Source organism: Typopeltis vanoorti, chromosome 16 (genome assembly GCF_054136105.1).
Source record: "Typopeltis vanoorti isolate ZY-2024b chromosome 16, IOZ_Tvanoo_1.0, whole genome shotgun sequence".
In the NCBI taxonomy this organism is placed as follows: Eukaryota; Metazoa; Arthropoda; class Arachnida; order Uropygi; family Thelyphonidae; genus Typopeltis; species Typopeltis vanoorti.
Window position 1 is genome coordinate 11,834,901 of NC_143564.1, and position 16,781 is coordinate 11,851,681.

A 16,781-nucleotide genomic window follows, 5' to 3' on the forward strand; every position below is an offset into this window, starting at 1 on the left:
GTGTTTGGAGACTTGTAAATGCAACAAATGAATGTTACTAAATGGGGCAAAGAAACCTTGAGGAAGAGAAAGTCAAAAACAGGGGATTCTAAATTGGCCTTTCTTTGGCAGGCTATGACAGATTTCACAAACAATAGATGCCACCTTTATGGCAAAAAAATTCATAAGTATGTAGTTTGGGCATTGGATGTGGACAGTAGTAGGTGTAGCTGCAATCTGGATTTCATCAGGAGTAAGATATCTGATCTGGAAGATTGCAAGTGGTGGTGAACATTTATGTTTGTGTTAATTTACATCCACTTTACACACAACTGTTAGTAAAGTGGATGTAAACGTGAGATTTTAGTGAAGAGATTCTGACTTGGTTTGTATTTGTATGTTGTGTTTGTTTGTGATGTGACTTTTTTTGATGGGACTGATTTATGAGGAAGACTCATTTTTGTTGCAGTGTTACTGTCATTATTTGTAGAAGCTTTCATAAGTTTAATCATGATTAGCTGGAAGGATATAGTGGAGAGGTGTAGTGAGAGAAGAAAGACTCTCAAAACTTAAATTCCATAGTCCTCATGTCATGACATAGCCTCAGCAGTGTCTTCCCACATACCACCACTCAGACTCACTCTCCAGTCATGACTTGGCAGAGTAAGTAGCAACAGAATTATTTGACTGAGAAGCTTCCTGACTCATTACTGACAGGTTCAAGCCAATGCTCTGATGGTCAGCTTGTGTCATCATTTTAATTGATGTACCTTTGAAATGGAGGAGGTTATGGGTCTCTAAGTATGTTTGTCATGACCTTGAAAAGGCATCACTCACACCCCAAACTGACTTAGGCTAGTCAGTCATATCTGACTTAGGTGAGCAAAATAATATATCAATCATTTAAAGCTTAAGTGATATTTTTTATTCTTTAAAGTAAGTGACCAAAATCATCTGAGAACTTTTATTAGTTCAAACTTGATCTGGTCATGCCACAGCTGAAGCAGTCCAAAACATATCCAAACAAAAGGCCAGAATGCTATACTTGTGGTTTAAATCATCCTTATAGAACAGCCTCATCCTATGAAGCTACTCTCAATCAATCCCAAGGCATATACCATCAACAAAGTTGATTCAACCTCCAGTTTAATAGATTGAAAAGATCCCTAAATACAATCAAAATGTTTTGTACAAATTAATAAGCTAAGACTTTGTACAAGCTCAGCTGAGATTGTTCATTAATCCTCTGGAAGAATGCTTTATCATATTTACTACCTGCAATGAAAACTGAGTCTACCTTAAGTGAAACACACAAAATTGAAAGAGGATGGATCAACCTGAAGCAGCAGTTATTATTATTATTATCGAGACCTCCAAGGAGTCAAGGATCCATCAAGGGAAGCCATACATCACCCACACCAGCTGTCATGCCTTCTCTTAAACTCATTCCCATTCGCCACTTCAAAAGGCAAAGTGTTTCAACAACTTCTAAGAGAGAAAAATCTAGCTTTCATGCCTTTAACTGTGCCCAAACTTTGTTTCTATAGAATAGATACTCCAAGTTCTCTCCCCACCTTATATAGAATAACAAAACATTTCATTAGTTCAATATCCTATAACACCCTTTCAGAAGTTTATGCACCTTTATCATATACCTCTTTCTCCAGTTTACCAGTTGTTTGCAGTCTACATTCTCCAAATCTATCCTCATTATGGAATCTACGTTTCATAATCTAAAAATCATCTTTGTCACTTTTCTTTGGACCTTTTCCATGGCTTCTTCAGCACTGCAAACATTGACATGTTCAGCATTGCAATTATCTTCTGAGCTGTATTTGCAATTTTTTTCTATGTGACCTCTGAATTTCAAATTCCTATCCACCATAACTCCAACATCCCTATAATTATTAGTTTCTCATAGCATAACCCTATAAATATAATATGCCATCTCATCATGCCAAGGTGCACATTACACTTACAAAAACTGAACTGACAACTGTTATCAGGTGCACATAGTTCCAGCCTATCCAAATAATTTTCTAAGTGTTGTATATCAATAGCATCCCTGATTGTCCTGCCTATTTTTACATCAACAAAACTGGACTTCTCTTGTTAGGCTCTTTCCAATATTATTAATGGAATACATACTGAATAATAATGGTCCATGAACTGATCTCTGGGGTACACCACTTGAGACCTTAAATTTGGCAGATTTACATTCCAATATACCACTTTCTGATACCTGTTCATCACTACCCACTTATCCATAGTGTATTCATTCCCTCTATCCAACTCAGCTATAACAGTATCATAAGATATTAGCAAATTACTAAAATATGGCCTCCCTTTAGTAAACTGTTCTTTGCAAAGTCCAGCTTGCCTGTCAACATATTTCCATATGCAAATTCTTACCAACTTCTCTAAAATCTTTAGCACTACTGCTCCAGAACCACTAATAGATCAGATCAGTAGTTAGACACATAGGTTTTTGCACCACCCTTATGCAATAGAACTATCATGCATTCTTTCTATTCATGTAGGATCCTTCAAGAGCTGAAACAAGTTATACTCAAGGGCTAGTGAATTTGGCTGAACACTCTTTTATCACCTGTGCTGATATCCCATCTATCCTTATTGCTGAATTCTTATTCACGTTATGCAACAGTTCTTGAACATCCTTCTCATGCAGCTCTATCTCTTCAATCATTGTAGTGATATCATTGTGTGCTTTGTTACATACACCTGGTTAATAGATGGTTCTAGAAACATATCTCAGTATCAGATTATCAACAACTTCAGTGTGGTGTTCCAAGTACTATAAAACAATGATCAAATGAAAGTGGACATCCCTTCCACTAGACCATCTCCAAAAGAAATGGGAAATTGGACTTTTCCCTTGCCCTGCATACAGTTTGGACCAGGCATCTTCTAATTATCACATGACAGAAAATGATTATCATTTGGAACAAGTGATAATCAGATAGCCTGAACTATATACTAGGTGAAGGAAAAGACAGTGTTTTGAAAATGTTAAGGAAGGTAAGACTGAACAACGGGAGTTTTTCCATCTTCAAAGGCTGGATGTTATATAGAGAGAGTGAACTGCATTTGGATAGATGGATTCGTGCCACAGAACTTATGGAACTTATCTGCAAAAAAGTTGCAGACCTTTAATACATTATCACTGTGAGAGTTAAAGATTAGATAACCTAGAAATCCTGCTCTGGAGACCAAACATGAAACTATTTTCAAGCAATATCAAGCCTCTAATAAGCAAGGGTCTCATAGGCAGTGAAATTCATCTACTTTCAGCTATTTACCTAAAAATGGCTTTAATTTTCTGAACTATTTAAAATAAAACTTGCAGAATTCCAAAAATTTTTGGTTCAGCACAGTACCAAAAATTTTGTAGCCTCAGGAGTCTAGAAAGACCAATTATTTTAGTAATCAACCAGAAATTGTCTGGTAGGCTACTAAAATGTTTTAAACACTACTTATGGTATTGCAAAGCAGTACCTATCAAGTAAAGCACAAAAAAGAATAGTCCTAAAAGCATCCGTTATTAAGTAATTATGAAACTTTGAACATACAGAACCACATGAAAATTTTAAAAAGCCCTCAAATCCTAGCCACCTTTGCAGTAACAGTTGTAGTATCGCTTTTTCAAAGAGTCTGGAGTCATACATAAATATTACTAATAAAATAAACTTACAACTCTGGTAAAAATTGCAAGATTGAGCTTGGTTAAATAAAATTTAATTCCAAATAACTTCTTTTGAAATGGATCTTAATTAAAACTAAAATGAAAACCTAATATCAAGAGAGAGACTTTCATAAATTTATTCATTAAATTCCAATACCTTTCGGGCTAGCCCAGGCACGCAGGTCAATTTCCCTAGCATAGGCAGCATTAGCAGCCTCATCGCAAAGGTATGGAAGATGGTGAGAAATAACGGAAGACTTATCGAGCTCAATGCTCAGGTCCATTTCTAAGGTTTCTTTTCCTTTATCTTCTTCAGGTTGTCTAACAGCACCTGGATTTCTCTGTAAAGAGTAAGAGAAGCTGAGGCATTACAATATGATACTAAAATAGAGAGCTGAAAGGCTTCAATTTAACCTAAATAAGATATTACAATGGAGATTACTGATCAAGTTATATTTTATAGCAAAATAAGCTATAAAATAGCTTATTTGGCTATGATCTCTCATAAATTTTCAAACCTAAGATTCTTTCTACATTTGGCTTCAAAATATGGCTAGATCCATAATATTCTACATTGTAATATAATTACAATATGAATTTGGAGGAGGTTAAAATTGAATAATACAATGAAAACAATAGGCTAGCTCAAGTGATTTCAAGCATTCATGTGAGTTAATAGTTAACATGAAGAATCAGTCAGTGCAAAAATTATGTGGCCATTTTTTATGAGTACATACAGTGCAAAAAGTGTGAAGAGCAAGGTAAGTGATTTGTATTAACTAAGTGTAGTTATGTAATACTGGAAGTGGGGTATATTTTAAAGTTTGAGATGTCCAGTGATGTGTGTATTATAGAAATCTATCTTAATTATCAGTTTATGTGATTTCAGTACAATTAGAGAATGCAATTCTCTAATTGTGGCTATAGCTGGCATCATTAAAAGAGAGGTGAAAAGAAACAGTCAGGAGAGACATAAATTGATGGAAAAGAATAGACAAATGCTGAAAAACTGTGTGCATTCTTGGAATCTGTCAAACGAATGTCCACAACTTTAAAATGTGCGTTTATACTGAACATTTCTTGACTCTCCAGCATTGGCTCCATTGAAAACACTGCATACAAGCCAAACATCATTCCCTGATTTGACTATGGATCTTTATAGTCAAATCAGGGAATTGTTTGGGTATGAAAGCTGCCAACAGGACATTATATATATATATATATATATATATATATATATATATATATATAATTTATTTAATTATTTTTTTATGTGAATCCTGCCCATGAAAAGTTTTTAGCTTACAGTACATTAATATTAGTACCAAGGATGGGTTATGGATTAGGGCATCTGGAAACTCTGCCCGAGAGATCCCCCCATGTGGAATTTTTTCAAGCCTCTGAGAAGCAGAATGGTAGTCAAATACAAGACAATGAAATTCACCTAAAGACATTCACAAAACATCCATGCCCATGGTGGAATTTAAATCTACAACCTACTGCTCAGAGAGCAGATATGTAATCACTCTGCCAACCAGGCTGACAAACCATGGCGTGTGTCATCCCAACTGTTTACTGTGATGATGGAATTATTACAATTGTGGAGATTCTTCTTCTGGTCTACATTAGAAAAGCCTTTGTTATAATGCCTGAAAAAATGAACACTTAGGTTTATAGATATTTCTGACAAGAGATTATTATTATTAGTATTAAGAGAAACCAAAACAAGCCTTAAATTACAAACCATTAGGAAAAAGAAACCTCCTCTAAAGAGATTCAACAATGACTTCTAAGGCCAGAACAGACCACTCTAGGCTTAAATCCTTGAAAAGCATGATTATTATTATGGAGAGAGAGAGAGACCTGAACAGAGTCAGAGATTCACCAAGGGAAGCCACATATTATCCACACCTAATGCTTTCCCAATAAATGATGCCGTCTGGCCTCTCTCCGGATGCTCAATTATTTCTACTTTTGTCATAATCATTCTTGAACTTGTTCATGTTACCTGCACTCACCACATCCAATGGAAATCCATTCCAATCATGCATCATAAAAAATTGAGCTCCCACCCCCGACAGCATTCATTCTTAACTTCCAGGGATGCACTCTTATCCTGGCAATATCCCCTCTAAATTGAAATTTAGAGGGGATATTGCTAAGGTTACCAAGGATAGGATTAAGTATAAGTAAACCAAAGCTTGCACATTAAGTATCTTTACAACTGGTCTAATTGTATATAGAAGCTGCTAACTTCATATGTATTACAGGTGGTCCCCCAGGTTACGGATGACATGACTTAGGGCATTCCGTACTTATGAACAGGCTCCCTATAAGGATAATTAATAATTTGGGAACTAGTTTCTTCCACGCATGTCAACAAACCAGTATGGCATAAGCGAATCGCTGGTGCAGCATCTTCACACTAGCGGCTAATCTCATTGTTTATATGGTCACTTATGCACAGTATCACTTTCATCTTAACTTTTTTTTATTCAATTTTGTGAGTTTGTGATTACCCTTATGACCATGCCTCCAAAGCGAAAGTCCACTGCAAGTCCAGGTGAGCTTCAGTGATGAGAAAGGCGATTTCAATGGAAACAAAAGTAGAATTAATTAAGCATTCGGAGAGAGGCCAAACAGCATCATTTATTGGGAAAGCATTAGGCTTTAGTCGCTTGACTATTGTAATAATAAAGAGTGCCATCAAAAACATTGCTGATTCATGGGAGGAAGTGAAGCAATCAACAATGAAAGGAGTGTGGAACAAACTGTGCCCTCAATTCTGTGATGATTTTCGTGGCATCACATTAGAATACATTGCCGAAGCCAGAAAAGCTGTAGTGGATAGTGGCAATGCACTGCAACTGGACATCAATAAAAATGATGTCATTGACTTACTAGGGTCCTATTCACAAGAATTAACCAATGAAGACCTTATGGAGATAGAGAAGCAGATGAGAGAAACATAAGAACACAAAGAATCAGAAGATCCAGAACCACCAAGAAAGTTTACGACAAAAGAATTAGCATTTAAGGATGTAATGCATTTTAAGTTTTGAAAATATGGAAAAGGCAAACAGTAAAGTGCCAGGAGAAAAGCTCTTCAAAACAACATAATTATATAGTGCAATAGATATTATACAAAGCAGTATATAGTCCATACTTAAGTTAGCAGTTAGAACTGAAGGATATATATAGGAAAATACAAAAAAAAAAAAACAAGTGTAAGGTAAAAGCGTATTTCCACTATTATTCATCTATATGACAAAAAGTCGCATTAAAACTGATATTAAATTACAACTTACTACTTAACGGCAATGATGCCCCTATTTTAACTTAAAGATCTGAGAGTTGGGTTGTAAATTAACAGTTTATTTAAGACTCTTCTAAATTACTTCTCATTATAAGCAGCAAGCCAGAAGTCTCACAACTGTTGTACAGAAAGCTAAATCTGAGTATGAATAGAAACTGGCTCTGCAAGCAAGACAACCTCAAGAGAATTCTATTGTTATGCTGCAAGTAAAAGAAAGAATAACTCTACTGAATGCACATGGTGTAAGTGTGATATGTGCAGAAGAGGTTGTTCATCAAATGAGTGCCTATTTTACTAAAAGCTATCGACCTGATATATATATACAACATTGCACTCATTGCTACCTCTTCCCTGAATAAGAAACTCAGGTATATGAGGAGGAGGTATTAGAGCTGTTGCACCAACTGAATAAGAATTCAGCAATAGAGACTGATAGGATATCAGCACGGTTGCTAAAAGAATGTTCAGCTGAACTAGCTATTCATTTGACCAGGCTATATAATTTGAGTCTCAGAACAGGGAAGATTCCACAGGAGTGGAAAGAATGTATGGCAATCTGCAAAGACTGGTGTATCCAACTATCCACCTATTAGGATCTCTGGAGTATACTTTGGGGTTTACTTAAGGGAAGGTCATGTTTTAGTAACTTGTTCACATTCTATAATAATGTTACCATTGAGTTAGACAAGGGGAACAGATACACGATACTACTGGATTTTGATAAGGCTTTGGACAGCATGGAGTACTGTTGCATAAATTGGAGAATATGGATTTGGATTTTAAAAATGGATAAGAGGATGACTGACTGAAAGATATCAAAAGGTGGTATATGGGAGATGTGAGTCTGCAAGATTTAAGGTAACCAGTGGAGTACCACAAGAATAAGTCCTTGGTCCACTGTTATTCAATCTGTACATCAATGATATTGGGTAGGATTTAACAGGTGACCCAGCTATTTGCTGATGATGCACAAAGATAAGCAGGTAATCAGGAATGCGGCTAATATGCAGCACTTACAGAATGATTTGAATAAGCTGAAATTGTGAACATGGGAAAATGGTTGTCAGTTCAATTTTAGTAAATGTAAAGTGATGCACTTCAGTCAGATTAGACATCCAATATTATATTGTAATTGATCAGGCTAGGATCTTGGACTTTTAGTAGATAAGAATTTGAAGTTCAAGGGCTATATAGCAAAGATTGTAAATACAACTCAGAGGATAATTGTAATGCTGAAAGAGACTTTGACATGTAAAAATAAGGGTGTCATTTTCCCTCTTTACAAGGCCTTGATAAGACCTCACTTGGACTATTGTGTGCAAGTTTGGTCTTCTTTGCTTCCTTAGTGATGCTGATACAGTGGAGAGTGGTAAAAATGATATCACGATTGTTAAATACTGATTATGAAGACAGATTGAGAATTTGTAGACTGCAGACACTAGCAATCAGAAGAATGGTGGGTGATATGATTGAGACTTAAGACTTCTGAAAGGATCATACAAAAGGTCATACATTTCAGGTGATGGAATTTTTCATTTTATAGAGGGTGGGAAAAGGACAAGAGGGCATCCTTGGAAGCTGAGAATGAATGCCATCAAGAAAGGGGTGAGAGCTAGATTTTTCTCTCATAGAGTGATGTGTGATTGGAATGGACTGCCATTGGATGTTGTGTGTGCAAGTAGTGTGAATGAATTCAACAAGTATAACAGCTGGTGCATGTAGTATGTGGCCTCCCCTAATGAGTCCCTGACTCCCTGGAGGTCTCTCTATAATAATAATAATAATAATTCCAGAACAAATCTTCAAGACTGTTGGCAAATAAAATAACTGCTGTAACAAATCTGGTATTAATGAAAATCAACAATAAAATAAACTGTGAAAATAGGTAGGAACACTGGAAAACAAACTCTCGATTAAGAACCTATAAAATACATAAAACGTTTGAGTCATTTGCACAATTTTCTGTGGATGGACAATTAAATATGGAAATACATAACAGAATAAGCAAAGCATATGTGGTGGGGAGCTACATTAATAAATTTTTATTATTTTATTATTACGTGACACCTCCAGGGAGTCCAAAGACTCATCAAGGGAGGCCACCTACTCTACACCTGTCTCCACCAACTATACCAATGCCATCTACCACCCACCACCACTAGTATTTCCACAGACAATCACAAACATCCATGCCCATTGCAGGATTCAAACACGCAGCCTTTTGGCAGGAGAGCGGATACGCTAACCATTCGGCCAAACAAGCCATTCCATTAAATGGAATATTTTAAAAATTAGCCAAAACACCAAACAAGCAGTGTACAAGATGGCATTCAATCCCATTTCAATAGGGATTGAAATATCAATCCCTATTGAAATAGGTTGTTCATGATGTTGGGTTGGGTTTAACTAGTGATATTCCAGCTGTTTGTAGATGATGCAAAACTGGGGAGAGCAATGCAGAGTCAAGCAGATCCTTACAAGTGGACTTGAATAGATTGAATGATTGGGCAGGTGAGTGGAACTATCAGTTCAATGTTGAAAAGTGTAAAGTTTTGAGATTTGGTAAGCAACGATGGGATGCAAAGTATACACTTGGTGGGAAAACTTTAACGAAAGTAGAGGAGATGTGATGGTGGGCAAGGACCTGAAATTCAAGGACCACATTGCACAAGTTGTGAAAACATCATATCAGATAATGGCAATGATGCAGAGGACCCTGACAAGCAGAAATAGAGAGGTTATGATTCCAATGTATAAGGCCTTGATCAGTTCTCATATGGATTATTGTGCTCAGATTTGGTCGCTGGGTTTTCATGGTGACGAGGATATGTTGGAAAGGGTCCAGAGAAGATTCACAAAGGTAGTCAGTGGTCTTTGGAATGTGGAGTAAGGACAGATTGAGAGAATGTAAATTGCAGAGCCTCATGAATAGGAGGGGATATGATTGAGACATATAAGCTAGTCAGGGGTTGTTATCGGATCGACATAGAAGAAATTTTTCATAAAATGGGAGAGGGGAGTATAACAAGGGGGCCATCACTGGAAACTGTATAAGGAGGGTGTGAACAGAGGAGTGAGGAGTAGGTTCTTTGCATGGAGGGTGATTGGTGAGTGGAATGCATTGCTTGAGTGTGTTGCAACATTGAACTGACAGTTCCACTCATCTGTCCAATCATGCAATCTATTTAGGTCCACTTGTTGAGTCTCTGACTCCATGGAAATCAAATGTTAACAATAATTAAAGTAACCTTTTCTCTATTGTTGATCTCTATTACTTTCCCTATATTTGTATATAATTCTCGATAAAATTTAGCTATAATCAGTGTTCCATTTTGATATACACTTGTCATATAAAGATTACCTCTATTATTATGAAGAAGTTTTCTTTATACTGTTGTTTTCTATTACTGTACTTATCATTTTTGAATTGAAATGTCTTATATCCCCTCTTATCTTGTTCCTGATTGTTTAGCAAAGTTCAGTATATTCTGTTTCTTACACCATATGCATCACTTCGTGTTTCTTCTTTTTTCTATTAGGGTATTAGTTTCCTTTTTGAATTTGTCTATTTTTGCTCTTTTTGATTGCATTAGCAATAAAAGGTCACTAATGGTGCTGAACAGACCATGTGATGAAAATGTCGGACAATTCTATTCTTGAGAGACACTTGTGATATTAAATTAAGCATTATAAACACGGTAACACAAGAATATTTTAATGTTTGCCAAATATTTCAGTCTGAAACTAACAGAAATAAAACAAAATATCCACCTATTTCCCCCTCTTCTAAAGATTAATGCTCAACTATGTCTCTGCCTGGTGTATATCAAGTTCCTTGTAACTGCAATTTGGACAAACCGGATGCTCTATAGGAAAAAGAATACAAGAACATCAATCATACATTCTTCACAACAAATCCAATAGTCTGGATTGGCGCAGCACGGGATAGAGACAAGTCAAAACATTCTCTGGTCCAAGATTCACCTTCTACACAGATGTTGCTATAAATTCGAATGCCTATTCAAAGAGAGTGCTGAGGCTTTACTTCAATGCCTTAACTTGAATCGAAATGACTATATCCTTGTCAAAAATATGGGAAAGTTTAATCCGGATAGCACACTAAATTTTTTTTTTTTTAATTGAGACCTTTAATTCTTACATTAGTCTAAAGTTATCTTTAATTGAATTTATAAATTAAGATTGTTATATAAAATTGTGAATTAATACCTATAATTTATTCATCACTCTAATGAAGTTTACCTCTCTTTAATGCTTAGCAATGTAACATCATGTAGCTCGTTCTACTTTTGAATGATCAATTGTTTGTATTCCACCTTGTAAAAACTGTTCCTATCAAGCCACTGAGAATAGTCTGTTAGTTTCAGAATGAAATATTTGGCAAACATTAAAATATTCTTGTGTTAACTTGTTTATAATTTTTAATGTCAAACAATGAATAGACAAGGAAAACAACAGAATGGATGTCAAGAAACTGGTTATCGGAAACCAGGTACCCCAGTGATAAGATGGGAAGATGAGATAAAAAGACGCTATAGATATTTATGGTGGAGTGATACACAAGATCAGCCAAAATGGAAGAAGCATGGAGAAGCATTCATTCAGCAGTGGACTGAAGAAAGTTATTGATTATGATGACAATTTTAAATCACTATCTTAACAAATGTAATGAAAAATGTAAATTTTTAAATAAGCTTATTTGCATACTAAATTAACGTGTAAGAATTACTGAATATTATAATTTCTTAATGGAAGACATCCATATATCACACATCACTGTTAATAAAGGTGCTGCTAGACTGTATCATTGCACAGTATTAAAAAAAAAAAAAAACTACATATGACACACAACCTACTTATACAGTTGACCCTTGAACATGGGTTTGAACTGCACAAGTCCATTTATATGTGAATTTTTTTCAATAAATATATTTTTGAAGATTTACATAAACTGGAAAAAACTCATAGATGAACTGCATAGCCTAGAAATATCAAAAAAATTAAGAAAAAGTTAATTCTATTATTATATATTATACTAGTCTATTTCATCATTTACTATCATAAAATGTGCACAAATCTATTTTAAAAAGTTAAAATTTATCAAAACGTTTTGCAAACAAACACTTACAGATCATACATGGTGCCATTCGCAGTCAAGGGAAATGTCAACAAACATAAAGATGCAGTATTAAATCATAACTGTATAAAACAGTTAATTAAGTTAATTTAACTGCTATTAATTAACTAATTAGTTAAATTTAATTAATTAGCATAAAATACAAATTTTGTAACGATTCATTTATTACTGTATAGGCTAGTTTACCATAAAGCAATCGTACTGCTGCTTCTTCATTATCAATGCATGAACTGTAAATAAATATGAATTTCTTTTCTTTTTCATATTATCTTTTCATTTTTGAAAAGATGTACAAGCTGTTACTAGTGCATTAGCAGTTTGTACACAAGCACTGCGACACTGCAGCACCCTGAAGGAAAAAATTAAATTATTAAATTTTGTTTGTGTTTATAAATAATAACAATGCTTAACATTATATAAATGCAATACAACGTGTTAAAGGTTACAGCTTATGTTTCGACATTGATTGAATAGTTAATAATTGGAATTGTTTGATTAACGCTTTAGATTATGAAACAAATACACTGTGACTAATGCAGTGTTAGAATTATCACGTTTGGCCAATTGCAGCTCGATGCGCCGATATTTGTTTGCACTTGTCATTGCACGTAACAAGTGAATCCGACATCGCTTGTTTGAGCAGTGTCGCTACAGATAAATTGTATGCTACCATGGGTTATTTCTGTGAGATATCAAACTTATTATTGGTGTGTATTTGTGGTGAGGGTGAACTATTATTTGCAAATCTTATTTTATTCTGTTAAAATAACATTTATTATAGATACAAGGCTGAATTATGATGAGAATATGAATACAAAACAAATGCACTGCGTTCTAACGGAGTGTCGGAATTATCGCATTTGGCCAATTGCAGCTAGACTCGCCGATATTTGTTTTGCACTTGTCATTGCACTTAACAAGTGACTTTGACACTGCTCGTTTGAGCAGTGCTGGTACAGATAAATTGTATGCATGCATGCGTTATTTCTGCGAGACACAAAACTTTTATTATTGTGTGTGTTCGTGGTGAGGGTGAAATATTTCTAATAAAGCAATTTTTTAATATGTAAATTTAATTATTAATAAATTGGTTACTGATTAGGAAAAAAATAATTCTTTTATTTTTATTTTGTATATTAAAATTTTCACCGGCTGCCATGCTCTAGTGTTAATAATATGTATAACATCAAGAGTGTTTTGTATCATATCAGACAATACTGATATAGGTATTCACAGACAGATGATTTATTTTGTAAACAGATGAAGTAAACTGATGGTATCAATAAATACAGTACAGTAGTGTAAACATATATATAAATATTAAACATATATAAATTAAACATTAATTATAAATTAATTATTAATTATAAATTAAAACATTAAATATAAATATTAAACATAAATATAAACATATATATAAACATATATATAAATATAACTATCAAGAAGGTGGCAAAATATCCTGGAGGTTGTTGAAGAAGGTTAGGAATGGAGGAAAGAGTGTTGTAAAAGCAGTTAGAGATGATAAAAGTGATATGAAAACGGGAGAAAAAGATATCCTTGAAGTATGGAGTAATTACTTTGAAAAACTGCTAAATGAAACAAGCAGTGATGACAGCACAGTAGTAAAAAACACTGACCAGGCATGCAGTCAGGAATATATATCCATACTTGAAGTAGAAAAAGCCATCAAAGGCTTGAAATGTGGAAAGGCAGCAGGAGTAGATGATATTCCACCAGAAATGCTGAAGTATGGTGGTATAAGAGTCTTACAGTGGCTGCACTGCATAGTTCAGAATGCCTGGACAAAGGGACGAATTCCCAATGATTGGAGTAGAGCTCTCATAGTACCCATATATAAAAAGGGAAATAAAACTAAATGTGAGAATCACAGAGGTATTTCCCTACTGAGTGTCCCTGGTAAGATATATGCAAGTATACTTGAGAAACGGTTGAGAAGAATTGTGGAAGAAAAGCTTGGTGAAGAACAAGCTGGATTCAGGTCAAATAGAGACAGTCAGGATCAGATCTTCACTTTACGACAAATAGTGGAGAAATCATGGGATTATAACAAAGATCTGTATTTAAGTTTTGTCGATTTGGAAAAGGCACATGACAAGGTGCCAAGAGAGAAGCTATTCAATACGCTACAGTTATATGGTGTCAATGGGGCATTATATCAAGCAATACTTAGTCTTTATTTGAGTTGTAAGTCAGCAGTTAGAATTGAAGGAAGTACAGAAAGATGGTTTAATGTTAAATCTGGTGTGAGACAAGGATGTACATTATCCCCTCTGTTATTCGTTATCTATATGAATCACATTATGAAGGAAAGTGATATTAAACATGCTATCAAAATTGGAGATGTTAAGGTCAGCTCTTTGCTTTATGCTGATGATGTTATACTTCTAAATAAATCTGCAACAAGTCTGCAAGATTCTCTGATTAAATTGAATAACTGTTGTAATAGATATGGTTTTCTATTACAACTCAGCTAACATTTCAGCTACTTAGGCACGATTTTTAGTGAAGATGGTAAATTAAATATGGAAATAGACAACAGAATCAACAAAGCTGGTATGGTAGGAAGTCAATTGAATAAATTCATATGGAATAAGAGAGAAATTAGTTGCAACACTAAATTAGTTGTATACAAGACATTGTTCAAACCTGTTTTAACTTAAGGATCTGAGAGCTGGGTCAGAAGTAAAACACTTGACCAAAGACTAGAGACCGCAGATATGAGAATCCTGAGAAAGATTAGAGGCATGAACAGATGGCATCAATGGCAATATCATATTAAAAACGAGAATATTAGGAAAGAACTTGACATTGTCAGCATCCAGGAATGCGTTAGCAGAGCTAATCTCAGGTGGTATGGTCACTTAAACAGAATGGGCAAGGAAAGATTAGCAAAACGAGTGTTCTCTGCCAGGTTGGCAGGAAAACGACCCAGAGGAAGACCAAGATATAGGGGGATTGATACAGTACAATGTGCCTTAGATGATAGAAATATAAGATCTGATAATGATAATATTGGAGTTTTGACAAGTAACAGACTGATTTGGAGGAAAATTGTAGATAGGAAGTTAGTAATGATGTAAATTTTTCATGTAGTACTATCATATCCTGTGCACCCCTTGAGGGTACATGTCAGGAATTTGATGATGATATGATTTTCTTAATAACATTTTCTTTTCTCTAGCTTACATTATTGTAAGAATACAGTACATAATAGACATAACATATGAAATACGTGCTAATTGACTCTTTATGTTATCAGTAAGGCAACTACTGTTGCCTTACTGATAACATAAGTGTCTTATGAAAGTATCAGGTTTGCTCACACTTGGATAAAGGATTAAACTAAATTTATTATACTCTAACCAAGTGAAAAATAAACTTTCAACATCTTTCTCTAAATCCAGAGTAAATTATTAAAAAAGGGTGGCACACCAATTGGCAATTCCTATAGGTAGAGATGACCTGCTAATGCTTCTGCCTGATATCTCCACTTGGGCCTGGCTCCCTACTGATGAGACCCCGAGAGAAAGCTCCATGTTCCAGCTCTGCAGTGAAAGTATCCCATCCTTGGATTCCAGTTTCCAGACCCTGAGAGAGAGCTCCTATTACTGTCCTGCTGCCTTGGTAAGAACCCTTTGTCTTTTTTTTTTTTTTTTTTTTCTTCTTTGGTTCTTTGTGTTCCCCCTGTACCTAAGTTTAACAGGTTTTTCTTATCTGCAAACAGGGCAAACTTGGCCTTTCTACAGGTCTGTCTTTTTGTGGACTTGGATCGTACAAGGGTCTACTCTTCCCTTTTTTTTTTTTTTTTTTTTTTTTTTTGAAGTATGTCTTCGGCTCTACCGAGAGTAAGAACCCTCGGGTTCGAAATCGACGCAAGTGTACACAAGAGGACGTTTGCGAAAGCGCTAATTGACTGCGTAGGGGCAGATAATATTTCTGGCTTTACCCCCTATGGGGGTGGCAGATATCAAGTAGTTTGTAAAAATACAACAACAAGGGAGAAACTACTCAAAGGGGTTGAGTGTGAAGGGAAACTTTGCCATCCTTTTGTCGTTGGTAGCATCTCTAAAAAGATGAGAATAGAGTGATTCCCTCTGGAATACCTAGAAGGAGGGAACGACATAATTAATCAAGTCTTTTCGAAATGGGGAACCGTACGAGATGTCCAAGTAGGCAAAGACGCTGACTACCCTGAATGGATGTCGGGGGAAGTCACGTTCTCGTTAACAATGAAAACAGAAGTTCCGAATTTTGTAATGATCAGATCGGCCAGGGTAATGGTGAGTTACCCGGGAGTAAAGAGGCAATGTTTTAAATGTGGAGTCCTGACTCATCTCGGGGCCCAGTGCCCGAAGTTAAAGTGTAAGAACTGCCTAACAGCGGGTCATACACTAGCACAGTGCCAATCAGCATGCCTAAAATGCGGCATTAACAGCCATAAAATAGACACCTGTCCGGACAGAAATCTGGCCGAAAAATTGGGAGGCACTATTATGCCCAACAAGGAAACAACAGCCCAAAATGTTATTGGCGCAGAACCGAATGATTTCCCCACCCTGAAGGCCACGCATGAGGGAACAACAAAGAATCATGCCGCCACCTCC

The 16,781-nt window shown here is 35.5% G+C and overlaps 1 protein-coding gene across 1 annotated transcript in view; it reads right to left on the reverse strand.

The window, feature by feature from the left end:
- oaf (BRICHOS-like domain-containing protein out at first) overlaps nt 1-16,781 on the reverse strand; it is a 65,735-nt gene that overhangs the window by 10,306 nt on the left and 38,648 nt on the right. The window contains exon 3 of the mRNA XM_090406457.1: nt 3,840-4,023. Within this exon, the coding sequence (XP_090262583.1) occupies nt 3,840-4,023 (184 nt within the window). The remainder of the gene's footprint in view (nt 1-3,839; nt 4,024-16,781) is intronic.